The 16,526-nt window shown below is 36.4% G+C and overlaps 2 protein-coding genes across 2 annotated transcripts; one reads left to right on the top strand and one right to left on the bottom strand.

The window, feature by feature from the left end:
- Positions 1–324: 324 nt before the first annotated feature.
- On the bottom strand, positions 325–4,339 carry LOC137731555 (microtubule-associated protein 70-1). The gene is made up of 11 exons (XM_068470687.1): positions 3,963–4,339; positions 3,767–3,852; positions 3,218–3,283; positions 2,934–3,104; positions 2,683–2,853; positions 2,369–2,524; positions 2,128–2,274; positions 1,945–2,016; positions 1,335–1,850; positions 1,065–1,252; positions 325–871 (listed from the first exon to the last, which is right to left on the bottom strand). Exons 1-11 carry the CDS (start codon positions 4,204–4,206, stop codon positions 832–834), a joined length of 1,857 nt encoding a protein of 618 aa, XP_068326788.1. The 5' UTR covers positions 4,207–4,339; the 3' UTR covers positions 325–831.
- A 6,547-nt stretch (positions 4,340–10,886) lies between these two features.
- LOC137731227 (phragmoplastin DRP1C-like) lies at positions 10,887–16,385 on the top strand. The gene is made up of 16 exons (XM_068470329.1): positions 10,887–11,234; positions 11,348–11,411; positions 11,805–11,912; positions 12,068–12,169; positions 12,669–12,719; positions 12,856–12,917; positions 13,012–13,102; positions 13,206–13,270; positions 13,495–13,689; positions 13,789–13,908; positions 13,985–14,055; positions 14,626–14,851; positions 15,162–15,212; positions 15,307–15,568; positions 15,680–15,819; positions 15,933–16,385. The coding sequence occupies exons 1-16, from the start codon at positions 11,100–11,102 to the stop codon at positions 16,056–16,058; spliced, it is 1,869 nt and encodes a 622-aa protein (XP_068326430.1). The 5' UTR covers positions 10,887–11,099; the 3' UTR covers positions 16,059–16,385.
- The last annotated feature ends 141 nt before the right edge of the window (positions 16,386–16,526 follow it).

Raw genomic sequence — 16,526 nt, 5'->3', positions numbered from 1 at the left:
TCTGGATCTCACCGTGTGGTGTCCAAGGGCAGGACAATTCGGATCACTCAAATAAAATCCGATGGCCTACAACCCTCCTCACACAAACCAAAGGCTCCGCTTACTCTTTTACACAATCCAAGTGTCTGAATTTCCTGATCCTTAGACTTCAAACACTAAGGTCCGGAGAGTATCCAAATTCATTTGCGTGGTGAAACCAAAACTCAATTGTTAGAGACATACCGGTAGATCCGTCCCTTAAAAATCCGCTCGTAAGGGAAGAGTGCCCAAGAACTTTAACGCGTCTACAAGAGAGAGATATATAAACCAACAGTGGAGTATAGATGAAGTAACACAAGCAACAAAAGATCTAATCTTGATCTGGTTACAAGAATATTAACAAAGCCCTTAACCAACAGCAATCACACTAGCTTCTGCAATTACAAATATAAACTGTAAAACATACAACAACGTAAACAAAACCCAATAAGCTACCTATACAACACAACCATTGCCCACTCACGAGACGATGCGACAAAAGGTAGGTTAGCCCAAAAGTCAATAATCTTCTTCTTCCCTTTCTCTTTTCTTCTGCTCATCTCTCTAACAAGCACGGGTATAACAATCTACGTCAGAGGCAGGCATACCGACAACTTCTTTCTCCGAGGTTGCTCTCCTTTACCAGCTTTTGGTGAACTCAGTTTCATCGGCATGCCAGCTACTATCTTATAATCAATCGCAGTAGGGGGGAAGGGACAGGATAAAATAAAATTAAAAAGTGGAAAAACGAAGGACGAACAACAAGGCCTCTGAGGATTAATGCCTTTCTGCAGCTGCAAATTAGGATTTTTGTCATTGGGTGCTGCGTGTTAACCCACTTCGTGCGAGACCCCTGCACAGTATGTGAAACTTGTAAATCTCTACCAGTTTGGTGAGAACAATAATCACAACAGAGACAACACTATCATTTTCTTTGCTTCAACCGAAGCAAGGCAAATGGCATATCTTCAATGGTACAACCGAAGTTACCAAACAACTAATGTGATCTGAGACATCACAGGTGGTAAGCGATTGAAATTAAGTACCTTCCAGAGAGCACCTGAGCACTGCTGACGGAACTTTTAGTATGACCAAACCGCTTGGCCCTATTCTCATGTTCTTTGTCCACACGCATGGCAGCTACCTCCTTCTCCATGGCAGCAACTTCTCTTCTCATTTTCTTTGCTTCAACCTCCATTGCTTTAGTCAAGGTATCTACCTTCTTGGCTAACATCTGAGAGACGATAATCATAACCAAACACTTAACCAAGAGTGTACATTACAGAATTAGGAGACTGATAGAAAAGAGTACCGACCTCAATAGCATCATCCTTGTCTTTCAGGCTTTGATCTTTCTCGTGACCAGCTTTCCTCAAAGCCACAACCTCTTTCTGCAACAAATCATACAAAACCCCTGGGACACTATCCTCCGTATCCACTGAGAACTCAGGCTTATCATCTGAATTTCCCTTCCAGTTATTTTGTGCTTCGCCATCCTTTGTACCCTCACAAGATTGGTTGACGGAGAGACTGGGGCTTGTACCATTCAAGTTAACCTTACCCCTGTCCAATGATCTTGTACCACCATCAAATGATTTTGATGTACCTTTAGCATGCTTTAACACTGAACTGGTGCTGGAGGTCAAAGACCTGACAGGAGCTCTCTTGGATAAAAAGCCATTGGAAGTTAATTTTGGAGGGTTATCAGCCCCACCCAGGGACTGACGTCGAGAGGGTCCATTGCTTGTACTTCTTCCCTCTGCTGTACTGCGGCTAAGACTGTTACCTCTCACACTCTCCTCAAGCACTTTAAGTCGCATATGATATTTTTCCTGTTAAAAGCAGAGAGAGAACTTTTACTATACATAACACCCCAAATTTAAACTGAAAACAGATCTGGCATTGGTTGCAGAACCAGATTATTACTTTCAATTGAGCTTCAGACTTGGCAGCTCGCTCAGTTATGGCAAGCTTGTCACGAAGTTGCTGCATTTCTCCCTGTAAGAACACAGTTTGGTCATTACAGTAAAAGGTGGAAGCCAAACACAGAATTCAGAAAGCCAGTAAGAAGCCAAAAGCTAACCCCAAAAGGAAGATAGAAAACACTACCTGCAAGAATCTCCGTTCCTCCAGCCACTGTTTTACAGGCATCACTTTGTCATTAGCGTCTTTCCACTCATTTGCTACCACTACAGCTACTCTATTTGCTGTTACTTTTGCACGGGCCAACTCCCGGTCTAGAGTTTTTCTTTCCTCCTGAGAAAGAAAACCCAAACCTCTTCAATCTTAAGAATGCTTTCAACTGCATATTACAGGTAAATTCAGCATTTAAATATGTTTGGCGTATTACATTCATCTCCTGAAACTTCCGCTGATAATCCCTCACAGCATTTGCCGCTGCACCACCAGCAAGAACAGCCTCTTCCAACTCCCGCACAGTCTGAGTAAGCTTTTCAACCTCAGCAACCTTTTGTCTATGCATCTTGTCTAAAATCTTATTTTCTTCCTAGCACACAGAAGCAGCAGAAATACCAAATAAATCATACTAGTCAAACAACAAGAGCGTGAAACTACAATTATAAAATTCCAAACACTGCTCCCAAAAGGGAAAAAAAATGTCTAATCCGCTTAAAAAAGGAAATATCATGCATTATCTTGCACTACCTGACAAATTTCTATCTGTTTCATCAACTCTTGGTTTTTATTTTGAAGGTCATCCACCATGGAGGCCTTAGCCAAGGCAACCTGAACGGTCCTCTCGGCCTCAAGTAAAGCTGCTTCTTTTGATTTGGTAAGGCGGTCCAGAGCTTTGTTATCATCTTGAAGCTTCGCAATCTGTAAGAATTCAAAATAACTAATCAATTACACCTACAAGTACCACATGAATTGTGTTCTCTTGGTAAGACAGAATGTACCTCTTGCCGGGCAAGCTTTAGCTCAGCCTCCAGAGGTGCAAGAATGGCTTCAATCGGAGGCATATCATCATCCTTTTGAGCAGCATGAACCCTACGTAGAGTAGCTTCAGCTGCAAACTGAGCAGCCATGGAAGCTTTCTTCTCATCATTGATTTTCTTTATTTCAAGATTCTGCAAAACATTTTTCGGCGATGTAGAATTGTGATAACAAGCATACATAATACAAAACCAAAGTTAGCAACACTTAAAAAAAAATTAAGAAAAGATTCAGATTCAAATCATACTTTGCTTTCTAGAAGTGATTCAGTTAACTTCAGCTTTTCTTCCACCTTCGACAGCTCATCAGTGAGCTGCAATGTAACAAAAACATAGACAAGAAGAAAATTCAGCAACCATTTCAGCGACATATTTATAATTGCCAACGCAATTACCATACAAATATACATTACTATATATTCCATAACTTCACTCGAATTAAAATATATTTACCCCGGAACCAAAAAAGGAATGAGAACATGTTAATTTCTGAATAGGCAACTAATATGAAAGTTATAGCAGGAAGAACAAGTAGTACTCCAGAAATGGGATCCAAATAATAAAGTAGCCACTGCCCATCAATTAATAGAATTTATATTCCATATTAACCATAGTAATTAATCTAAAGCGTCTACTCCGAAAATTTCCAATACATATACCACAAAATTGATGGGAAATATTGGGCTAAATGTAATGTTCTACAATTAAGGAAAAATTAAGACTAAGCCAATGTTTAAACATAATAGTTGTATGCACACTAAGGAAAAATCAGAGTAATATAAAATAACGAAAATAACCTCTTCACAAGCTTTTTCTCTGGCTCTATCAGAGAGCTTGAGAGCCTTGATCTGAGCCTGTGCCTCTCCTAGCTCCCGGTCCTTATCTGCAAAACACACAAAAACGACAGTCAAAAAGGGCAAAACGACACCAGGAATCTAGGGGGAAACCGACTGCAAATCTCGAGAAAAGCAGCGGATCGAGCCGCATTCGCACCTCTGACTTCATTCTCGAGCCGATTGAGCTCGACCTTGACCGGATCCGAGCCGTGCAAGAGGTTTATCAACTCGTCGCCATCCATACTCGGTTTCCTGAATCCTCTCCTCCGCGATGAGCTCTTCCCCTCCTTGAACGATCCGGACACCGTCAGCGGCGGCGGTGTCGGCGTAGCTCCGTGAAACGGTCCGTTACTGTAATCCGTCATCGGAGTCAAACCTCCGTCGCCGGAAAACTCCTCCATAGCCCGATCTGAGTGGCGCACGCTCCTTCACATCCAAATGTAGCTCGGGATCCGAAATGCCTAGGGTTTCAAATAGCAGACAAAATACACAGAGGCGCAGATGTACAGAGAGAGATGGGGATAGAACGAGAGAGTGTTGGAGCTTTGCAAAAAATGATGTGATTTTTTTAGATAGAGAAAGGGAGTGGGTTTTGCTCTTTGGGTTTGATTTTCTCTCTCTAGATTGTGATTTAAATCTGGTAGTGGAGAGGAGAGAGAGATATTAGATTTAGTTTCTGATTAATTAAATAAAGGAAGCTGGAGAGGGAGTGGGGAAGGGACGCTTTGCTGTTAAGCAGACACTGATACTGCATGACTCTCTTTCAGGTGAGAGCTGAGAGGATCTGGCTTTAAATCACACACGTTCATCATATGTTGTGCAGTTAATTTTTATCAAGTAATGTTTATATTCAATTTTAAATAAAAAAATTTACAATAATTTCTGATCGTATGATCTACAATAAACATGTATAATTAAAAAATCTTCAGAATCCTCACAAAGAGAATCCAACGATAATCCTGTTGAATCTCTCAGTATTATTAAGTAAACTTGTTTGGAAATTTTAATAATACTTGATTGCTTTTCGTGATTTTGTTTCTTTTTTTCCTTTTTGGTTTTCTTTTGGGTTTTGGGCCCGTTGGTCCAGCGAGGCCGGAAGCGTAATGCGCACTCTCACGCAAACAACAAGAAAGGCCTGCCTACCGTATACGCACAGCATAAGAGTAAGACCCGCGCATGGTAGCAGCATTTACGTTTTTTTCTTTTTTTTTGGTCGATTCGACTGTAAGTCAAGAGAGTTGTATGAAAAATAAAAATAAGTGTATAAATAGCATTATTTTTAATTTAAAAGATTTTATTGTATTAAATTTATTATTCACCCGTATTTTGATAACATCAAATGATGGTATAATTGTCACACTCAACAGTTTTTCTCCTTTCAATTGGAGTCACACTCAAAATTATATCATTGCATGCTGTTAAGATTGAGGCACATTCAGTTTTAACAATATTTAGGGCAATGCATAGAAAGAATTTTGTACCGTAAACCTCTTTTCAACAAATGGATGTAAAATGTTACGAGCCATTTGGATCAATCAAACATCTTACAGAATATCATGAACAAATAATGCACATAAAAGACGAATATCACGGGTGCAATGTCTAATTGGGACCAGAAACATAAATTTAATTCAGAAAATCACTCATTGAAGGAAGGTGAGCGTCATTGGCCACAAAATTTTAGGAAAAAACCAACGGATTGAACGCCCGGATCTTTTTTCTCTCTTGAACGTGGGGATATCTCCGACGGCAAGCTTCAAACACAAAGATCCGAAGCGAATCTCATTCCATAACTAATAAGCTATAGATTATAAGTGACATTGGAGTACAAAATATATGATAAAATTGGAGTATTGATTGTGGAGTCAAAAATAATCAAGAAGAATACGGAGGTGACACGTGGATTCTAAGGTTAAAATGACAAAATTCCCCTCGAGGAACATCGGAATTCCTACGCACGAGCAGTAAACAATCATCCCACAATCAAGTCAAAAGTGCCCAAAATAGGTATTTATTCAAAACCTTTTTCATACATCCTTATCAAATCTTCTCCACAAGGTAACCCCCAAAACATTCATTTCAAATTATATTAATTAGCTAATTAATTTATTTATTACCAAATTTATTTATTAATTGGCTAATTAACTACCAATTACACCCAAAAATGCCACAAAGGGCCAGTTACCATCTTTCCAAAGGGGGCCAGTGATGCCCTATATATACTACCTCATTTTCTCTAAAAACCTAAGTTCCACACTCTTACTAAATTCTCTAAATTCTCTAAACACTTTTCCCTCAAAATTCTAACTTTGACATCGGAGGTTATTCAGCTAAAGCCCCCCCTCCCATTTCATATTGGGCGCGTGAGCCTCTTTGGCCTTGGCCAAAGGTATTATTTGTTTTGTAGTTGCAATTTTGTCCAATAACAGGGAAAAAGAATTTTGCATCCGCATTGATCTATGGACGTTGGCTTTATTGGAGTTTTAGTCATTGAAATAAAATTGCGTAAGTATTGGTTCAATTCACATTGTCCATTTATGTAACATTGTTAGCACTTACTTCTAAAATAAACGTTTAAGTATCAAATAAAAACCATAAGTGTAATGAAGTTACCTACCAAAGTTCATGAATCAATACTTACAAATTTTCAATAAAATTAAAATTTAGAGACGAATACTTAAACGTAGTTTGTTTGACTCTTTAAAAAAAAAAGTTTGCTCATTTCACGTGCATTAGCACTTTACATTGCAAATATAAGAATTGATTCATTGGTACTAATGGTACTTTCATGACTTATTGGTGCACAATAATTGGATGCGATTATTAGTGTACTAAGGAGTAAAAAATTTACATTATCACTTGTAGACGTGCCTTTGTCACATGATAAAAGAATACGGAAGGACTTTTAAAACGTTAAATTTGTATACGATACTCATGACATCTGTTTATAAAATTTATATACTATTACTTAAATAATAACCTGAGCGACATAACACTTAACCGTATGTTATCGTCTGATACGAGAAATTTCTGACAAATAGTATGAACATAGATAGGTCTAGTAAGGCATATTTTCCCAAGCAAGTTAGAGACATGTCAAGTCTTGGTTTACTAATTAGGCACAAATCACACTCAATAATTAAAGATTATGGTATTGTTTAGGCAGTACATCTCTTTCCCCTTCACTTTCACTTTCACTTTCACTTTCACCCACCTGCTCAAAAGCCATGTTTGACTTGCATTTTAGTCCTGCCAAGTGTCAACTTACTCACTTAGGATGGTGATTTGAGGTGGAATTAGTAGAAATGCAGAGAAATGCGGATTTGCATGCAGCCAAACAAGCCTTTACCTGGTCGGTGCTCAAATTCTCTTAACATTTGCGCACTTTTTTGGAGAAAAATAGGGTTGGATAAGAAAAAGAGAGAAAAAGCTGCCAGCTTAGCCTTTTTGATAACGTTCTACTGTCTTTAAAGAATCAACATGAAATTGAAGGTCGATTGAGATATGAAATTTGAGCTTTTTTGGATAAAATAATTAATTGGAAAATTTTAATTATAATTTTAAAGATTTATTGATTGATTAATTACAGCTCTTTTTTATATAGTTTTTTTTATATATAAAAATACAATTATTTAATACACATATATTTGTATACGGGTAGAAATTTTGAGTCAAGGCATACAATGAGTCAGACATAATACGAAAACATTATTTACAATGTCAAATATATGAGATTTCTCAATTATAAATAGAGAGTAATACAGTTTGATCATATTTTTAATTGATATTAAAAACTACTTTTAATATTGAGATACTTTTAATTAATTAAAAAATTAAAATGCTTTTTTTTCTAACAAAAATATTTAAAAATTTTGGATTTCATGAGGCATATATATATATATATATATAATAAAATAAAAAGGGATTGGAAAGTGATTGTATGGGCTTTGTGTCTCCTGCTTGGGGTGTTCAATGCCATGGTGCTGCGGACCCTGTACCGACCACCTGTACGGCCTGCGATGAAGATTTAACGACGGGACCCATTTGAATACTTTCAAAAGTTTTTGTGTGTCAATTTGGTAATTAAGCGAAGTAAACTTTACTTCTCTAATTAGGTGACTGTATTTTTGTGTCTCAATTTGGTAATTAAGCGAAGTTTTTGTGTGTCAATTTGGTAATTTGGTAATAAAATAATAACGTTACGTGATTGTATTTTTTATAAATCAATAAATTATTCTAAATCTAAGACATTTATGTCCAGAGATAAATACTCTTAATCGTTACAAGTAAAATTTTCTTTCTTAATTAAAAGTTAGTGGTGCATGTGCCACTTAATACTACGGTGGTATTCATCTTCACTTGTAAGTGAGAGGTTATAGGTTCAATTCTTGCCAAAGACGAATTTGAACCACATTATTACTAGTACATTGTGAGGCTAAGCTCACCTCCTTCTCCTTAGTGTAGATAATATCGTTTGTTCAAAAATAAAAAATAAAAAATAAAAAACAAAAAACAAGGTTAGTGGTGCATGCTTGTAGCTAGTCCCTTTGGATCCAATCCAAGGCCATATGTGTTGCAAGAGGAATAGGCCCCGGATTCAGACAAGAAATGATGGTTAATTGCCGGGTTCCTTCCCAGTTTCTGGTGTTGATCACATCCAAATCTACATAAGTACACAGTTTGGATGCTTCAGTTTCGTGGCTCTTGCTCGTGCTGACAAAAAACTATAGGGTGGTAATTATGTTCATGCACTCTGATGTGAATTTGATTTATCAACGATCATGCACATATTGAATTAAGGTTGGAACTCTTGATAGGTAAAGAAGAGAAGGGTGGAAAATATTTGTTTCGACTGGGTAGTAGAAATGTTTTGTGCATGAAGTTGAGTTTTAATGTGTCAGTGCGTCACTGTATAGTGTACGTATATTGGTATATTTGTTGACTAAAACGATATTGTCACATTTTAACAATTCTTTCTCTCACGAAGATTGGAAATTCATTCCACAGCCAGATGGGAGACTCTTAAACAATTTGTAGTTGAATCTTTTGTTCACGGGTTTTTTTATTTTTATTTTAGTTACTATAAGCTAAGTCCATTCGCTGTATTTGGGGTTAAGCAAATCCGAAAGTCATGGCTTTTTTTTAAGATCAAAAGAGCAAGAATGAAGGGAAGTAAAGCAAAATTTAGTAGTTATTGTTGGAGAATAATTCAAAAATAAATAAAAATAATAGAAATAACAGAACTTGAAATTTTAATACTTTATTAATTAAAAAAATACTTGATGTACATAATGAAATACAGAAATAAGTACAATAATTAAAATGATACTAACTTGTAGCTTAATTGATTTAAAATGCAGAAATAAGTGCAAGAATTGGAAAGTTTGTACGTAAGAGAAGAGGAAGAAAAAATGATTTATGATGGAACTAAGACTTTAGTTATATAGACTATTTTATACCTCTTCAAATACCTTTTGGACGTATTTGAAACTACACAACTCTTTCCAAAGAGTTGTGTCTATTAATCAAAACGTTTTTTAATTAATTTAATTTAAAAACTTAATTCGAAATTAAAATTAATGATCAAGCCCCTTGTCTTGATTAATTTATATTAATATTATTAATACTAGCATATGGACACACACAAAGTGTGAAATTTTTATTTATTTTTGTTTTTGAAACAGGAGAGAGGAAGAGAGTGATAAAGAATGTGGAAGTGGGAAAACAACAAAATTTTGTTGTGTAAAATTACATTTCTGTCTCATATTTCTTATTCATGTTCTGTTTTAATTAGAAGGTTAAACTGGTAATTTCATAGGATTTTGGTTGACAATGAGTATTTTATTAATTAATAAAGATTATCATCAAGCCTAATCCACACAATCATGGCCCAAACCTCAATCCTCATTGTAAATGGTCCAACAACTAATCACTAATAAAGGTGACTAACTTAATATAAGGATCTCAAGTTCCGTTCCCGATATGGGACTAAAGGAGCTCAAAAACTCCAACAGTTCTAGTAACTGATAGCCGCCAATAGAAAGCATATGTCTAACAAACGTCATAAAATGGTAAGGTGAATTTAATAGTGTTAAATATAAGTCCCACATTTTGTCAAAAAAAAAAAAATATAAGTCCCACGTATGATAATTAAGAAAATAAAATACAATAAATAAATATATGGTTTCATTCATTATAACACCGAAGCCTTTTGTTTCAATACTGAGCAATAAATGAGTAAACTAAAGAAGTATTAGTGCGATTAGCAGTGCCCCAATGACCCGTCTTTCCGAACTGATAAATAATAGCCATGTGTGGGCATTATATTTTCACTCTTGGTATTATATCTATCGGTATATGTTGAAGGGTAATTGAGTGCTCCCAAAGATAGATTGCTATTATATCTATCACCGACCATAACCTTTTATTTTTTTTTAATATTTTATACAAGAAGGAGAGAATTGAACTTAAAATGCTGAAAACAAATATGAATGTTCTTAACTACTTGAATTATAAATCATTTATCATTACAAATTTAAAATGTATTCCCTTTAAAATATTTTTTCGACAATAGCTTACGTTGGAACTCCAAAATTTTCAACATCAATGCTCCTAACGATGCTAAAATAAATAGTTTGAATTATAAAAATCACATATAACAAACTTGTAGCTTAATTGATTACATTACACTCAAGATCACATTAACTCCACTTCAACAATAAATAGCGAAGCCAAAATTAGGTTAAAAAGACATCGAGGCCCAATTATTTTCATCTATGCAATGGCCCATTTTCTTTCGTTTGAGAAAATAGACATTTATAAAAGTTTTAAAAGAGTTCTATGACCGCCTAAAAAAGAATTTTGTGTGATCAAATTGTTACGCCTTAAGCAATGTAACAAAAAAATATAATTACTATTAACACTTTAAAATTCTCATAAACGTTTTAACTTTTTTTGTATTTGAAAAAATTACATTTAATGAAAATGCACAATAAAATTTTAGAAGCCATACAAATATTTGTAGCATGGGTTGTTTGTGAAGATGAAACTTTTTAAAAATTACATTAACGTTGATGCACCACTAACCATGTCACTCTAGCCAATAACCGTTTTTTCTATATTCCTCCATCTCTCTCTCTCCTCAGATTCAATCTGCTCACCTAAAAACCCCAGATCTAACTTTCTCAATTTCCAAAGGCTCAATCCTCGATCCAGATCCAAACCTCCCCCCAGAACCCACATTTTCAATATCCGATCTTCTGACCCATCGCTTTTATACGATCCCAGACCATCAATGGCCAGATTGGAGAGCTTGATCGGGCTGGTCAATCGCATCCAGCGAGCCTGCACCGTTCTAGGAGATCATGGTGGCGGCGACGGCATGTCGCTCTGGGAAGCTCTTCCGACAGTTGCCGTCGTCGGAGGCCAGGTCTCTTCCACTCCCTCCATTCCATTCGTTTTATTTTTTATTTTCTTAAACAATCGCCTGGGTTTCTGATTTTCCAATGCTATAATATATATTGTTTTATTTTTGGAAATTAGAGTTCCGGAAAGTCCTCGGTTTTGGAAAGCGTCGTTGGGAGAGATTTCTTGCCTCGTGGATCTGGTATTTCTCGCCTTTTCGCCCTTTTCCATATAAACAAAGTTTGCTATTGATGTGTATTTTTTTTCCTTCTTTGGCTGTGTTTATAGTTTATTGGAATATTTAACGAATGCGAGATGTAATGTGGGTTAAAATTTTTCTGCTTGGTAAAGAATTGAACCTGATTTCGAGCAAAGACACATAATTTGCACTAAGCTCAATGCAGTTGAGGCTATTATTTCGTGTGTCCCGAATTGATATAATCTAAGTAGAGGGGTGCTAGTTATTTCTAGCTAATTAATATTCTTAATTAGAGCGACCTCCATCATTCCGTTGATCATATGTGCCGTTCCATTTGTAGCTTTGTGTTGCAAAAATTATGCATTACTTCTTACATTAACTTTATTTGGTCGAAAGGTATTGTGACGAGGAGACCATTGGTGTTGCAACTTCATCAGATAGAAGCGAATCGGTCTGAATATGCAGAGTTTCTTCATTGTCCTAAGAAGAAGTTTACTGATTTTGGTATGTTAGCTTTGAAAGCGAGGTTCATTTTTCTCTTGGACTGAAGATGAACTGTCCGTGATTATGATTTTTGAATTTAAGTGATAGATATGCAACGGTTTTATTTCTTCTTAGTTCTTATGCCGAACAGTGAGTTTTACTCTTTGCTTGTGCAGCTTCTGTACGTAAGGAAATCTCAGATGAGACTGATCGTATAACTGGGAAGACCAAACAAATCTCTAACATTCCAATTCATCTCAGCATATATTCTCCAAATGGTATGTATTTAATTTCTGGTGAATATCATGGATTTGAATGCCATATGTTTAATTTCCTTCTAAATCATTATTTGCTTGCTAATCAATTTTCATCTCGAAGGAACATAGTTGGATTACATGTTATATATATATTACTAATGGAAATTAGATGCAAATGAAATTTAGATTTTTGCTATCAACTGTATGTATAGATATTAGATAGTAATGCAAGCCACAAGCTAGGCTTTCCTATGAAGGTTCTAGTTGGAAATCTGGAAAGTTTACTCTGTTAAATAAATTGAAACTTCTATTCCTTGTGTAGATGAGAATGTTGTAGAGATGAAAGCTGGAATTTCAATATATTGCGTATAGTTATGCAGTATTTTCCTTTTTTGTTTCTTCAACCTCTTGTCCTGATTCAAGATATACTCCGTAACTCCATAATTCGTTTGTTGACCGATATTGTTAACAGTGCTGGTTGGTTTGAATTGCATGGTACTAAGTGTATTTTTTGTGCCAGTTGTAAACTTAACCCTTATCGATCTTCCTGGATTGACGAAGGTGGCTGTAGGTAATCTCTCTCGCGCAATTCCTCCTATAACTATCTCTCTCCCCTCCAAACCCACCCCCCCCCCCCCCCCCCCCCCCCCCCCCCCCAAAAAAAAGTTTGGTAAGAGCTTACTGACAAACTTCTGGGTATTTTGTAGAGGGACAACCAGAATCCATTGTAGAAGATATTGAGAATATGGTCCGTTCTTATGTTGAGAAGGTGAGGATACTTCAGAACATTGTTTGCAGGATCAATTTATTATTTTTCTTTTATTAATACTGCAGTCTATCTGATGGACTTCTCTGATTTGTAGCCTAACTGCATTATATTGGCTATCTCTCCTGCTAATCAAGATATTGCCACTTCAGATGCCATCAAACTTGCAAGAGAAGTCGACCCGTCTGGTAATATGAACTATGGACAGGCGACAATACTTTTTTCGCCTTAATTCATTGTTTATCAAAAGGAGGACTGGTCTACTCATTGCATTATGTTTGACTTTTTTAGGTGAAAGAACATTTGGAGTGCTAACAAAACTCGATCTGATGGACAAGGGAACCAATGCTCTGGATGTAAGGATCCAATCATACTCATTTCATAATTTGATCAGAAAAATATAAGTTACTTGATTATAAAAAAGAAATATTTTAACTTTCATGACTTCATGGTTGTTACCTTTTGGTTTTCATGAATATATAAGTGGAATTTTTAAAGTGTGTAATCAAGATTCCTTACTTCCGGTGGTGGCCATGGCCCATAACATCAAACTAATCTGTAGTTTGTATGAATGTTCAAGGTTATAGAAGGAAGGTCATATAGACTGCAACACCCATGGGTAGGAATTGTGAATCGTTCACAAGCTGATATCAACAAGAACGTTGATATGATTGCTGCTCGTCGTAAGGAGCAAGAATACTTTGAAACTAGCCCTGAATATGGGCATTTGGCGCACAAAATGGGTTCAGAGTATCTTGCCAAACTTTTGTCTAAGGTATTAACTATTAAAATATTAAATATTTTTCGTCATCTGGGCTGGTATGTTCACATAGTAAACTAATGAAATAACTGTTCCATTTCATCTTCTTATCAGCATCTGGAGGTTGTCATTAGGCAACGCATACCTAGTATCATTGCCTTGATAAACAAAACAATTGATGAGCTTAATGCAGAGCTGGATCGTATTGGCAGGCCAATTGGTGTAGATTCCGGGGTAACAATGCTGACTTTTTGTGGTTAAGTTTTCTGTTTATGACAGGTTTGACTGACTTATGTTATTATATGTACAGGCCCAGCTGTACACTATTTTAGAATTATGTCGGGCATTTGACCGTGTATTTAAGGAACACCTGGATGGAGGGTAAATTTCATGGCCTTTCTGTGACTTGTATTGGCTATTTAAGTTTAGATTTCAATATTCTCTGATTTTTCATGTTGAAATTATGTATGATTTAATTGATCAGCTTACCAGGGTTTCTGTTTTGAAAGCATGTGCCCTTGATTCATTGATTGAGTTTTTGAACCAAACACCTAGACATATCGAAAAAGAATTACTATAGTTCTATGAAGGAACATTTCATTGAGTTTAAACTGTATATTACGTTCTAAATACCTAACTGTCCAGTACTTCACAAGAGTAGAGGTTACCTTAAAAGTGGCTGGCCATTTGGGTTTCGTTAGATTTGTTTGGTAATTGCACCCTCTGCAGTGGCTGGCCATTTATTTACAGGCTGTGGACCCATATAAACAAACCCTTGAGAGAGATTCACTACACTTGTACTTGCTCTTGGTTTGAGTATCATGAAGTCAAGATGAGTTCTGAATTTGATTTAGAGCATTTCTATCGTAGTGTAATTTTGATATCTGCAAATAAGCATATCAATCATTTCCTAATATATGCATATAATTTAATAATAAGTTGCCATTTCAGGCGACCTGGTGGAGATCGGATATATAAGGTTTTTGACCATCAATTACCTGCTGCTTTGAAAAAGCTTCCGTTTGATCGTCATCTCTCTGTAAAGAATGTTCAAAAAGTTGTTAGTGAGGCTGATGGTTACCAGCCCCATTTGATTGCTCCAGAACAAGGATACCGAAGACTCATTGACGGATCTATCGTCTATTTCAAAGGACCAGCTGAAGCCTCTGTGGATGCTGTAATGCTCTTATTTCTTTCATGTTCTATATATGATTCTAAACTCAAAGTTACAACATATGGAATATATAGTTTATCACAGAAAAACTATGTTAAATATTATGGATATACATATAAAGAATTAGTTCAATAATTTTTCTTGTTTCTGGACTGGGGTTGTCTAAATTTTCTGTCCATCAATTGGGAATGGTGCATTTCTATGCTTGCCTTGTATAAGTCTTCTTTTGGTCCAAATTTTTACGCTATATGGCGGATATCAACGTCTCCTCTGTTTATCTGAGTATTCTTTTCACTCCATCAATTTCTCACAGGTGCACTTTGTTTTGAAAGAACTTGTACGGAAGTCAATGGCTGAAACAGAGGTAAGTAAATATTCATGAGTTTTAGCACTTTATGGCAACAATCAACATGTGGGCAGGTTTAAGTTTAAAAAATGCTACTTTATGGAATTTGCAGGAATTAAAACGATTCCCTACACTTCAATCTGATATAGCAGCCGCTTCCACTGAAGCATTGGAAAGGTTTCGTGATGAAAGCAGGAAAACTGTTACACGACTGGTGGAAATGGAATCTAGCTATCTAACGGTGGAATTTTTTAGAAAGCTTAATTCTGAACCGGAAAGAACTCCAAATCAAGCAGGATCGAAGGCGGATAAACACTCAAAAGAAACGGTACAAAATATGGACACTTTTGGAGATAATTATCTCAGGAGGATTGGTATGCAAATTTCAAAACCCCATTCACTGTGTCTTATTGTGTAAGGCGTGACCCACTGTTCACAGTTTCATTAAGTTATTATGTTGCTGAGATGTTATATATTTGTACCAGCATCAAATGTCAGCTCTTACATCAATATGGTTTGTGAGACTCTGAGGCTTTCGATTCCAAAGGCTGTTGTTCACTGTCAAGTTCGAGAGGCCAAGAGAAATCTGCTCAACCTTTTTTACACCAAAATTGGAAGGCAAGAGGTGAGCTTCCCACTTTTCAATGCCAGTTATTTTTTGTGTTTCGGGGGTGATAAAGTAGTTTTGGAGAACTGAGGATATATAACCATATTTTCCTCTGCTTGGGGAATGTGCAGAAGGAGAGACTTGGCGCAATGTTGGATGAGGATCCGGCACTCATGGAGAGGCGAACAAACATTGCTAAACGCCTTGAACTCTACAAGTCAGCTAGAGATGAGATCGATTCTGTCGCATGGAAATGATGGAGCCACATAACAGTGTATGAGGCTCATACTAGATCGAGATGCACGCATCTTTTATACCACTCGAGACAACGCAGACATCACAAACTTCCGGATTTGGGCCTGCATGTTCTTTTTTCTACTTGAAATAAGAAAAACTCACAGGTACTGCAGGAACTTCGATTTGAAGTTGCACATGATTCTTTTACCCCGGCCTTCTTCTTTGTTGAACTTAACTTCAACTGCCTGTACTATTATATATTTGCAATAGACTTGTTTGCAAAGTCAACAATTATATCTGTTGTTTCGATGAAATGAGAGGACAAAATTATAGGATTTCGATCTTAATCCAAGCAATTTAGCAGATTGCAGACTTGTCCCTTCTGGTAAAATGATTTCACTTGTCCGAAAACTTTCACTCTCCCTGTCGCGTATAAATGAAGATTCAACCACTTCGAAAAGGAGGTCTACCTCTACGAGGCTCCATGA

This window comes from Pyrus communis, chromosome 4, assembly GCF_963583255.1.
Source record: "Pyrus communis chromosome 4, drPyrComm1.1, whole genome shotgun sequence".
NCBI lineage: Eukaryota > Viridiplantae > Streptophyta > Magnoliopsida > Rosales > Rosaceae > Pyrus > Pyrus communis.
This window is presented reverse-complemented; position numbering and strand designations above follow the sequence as displayed.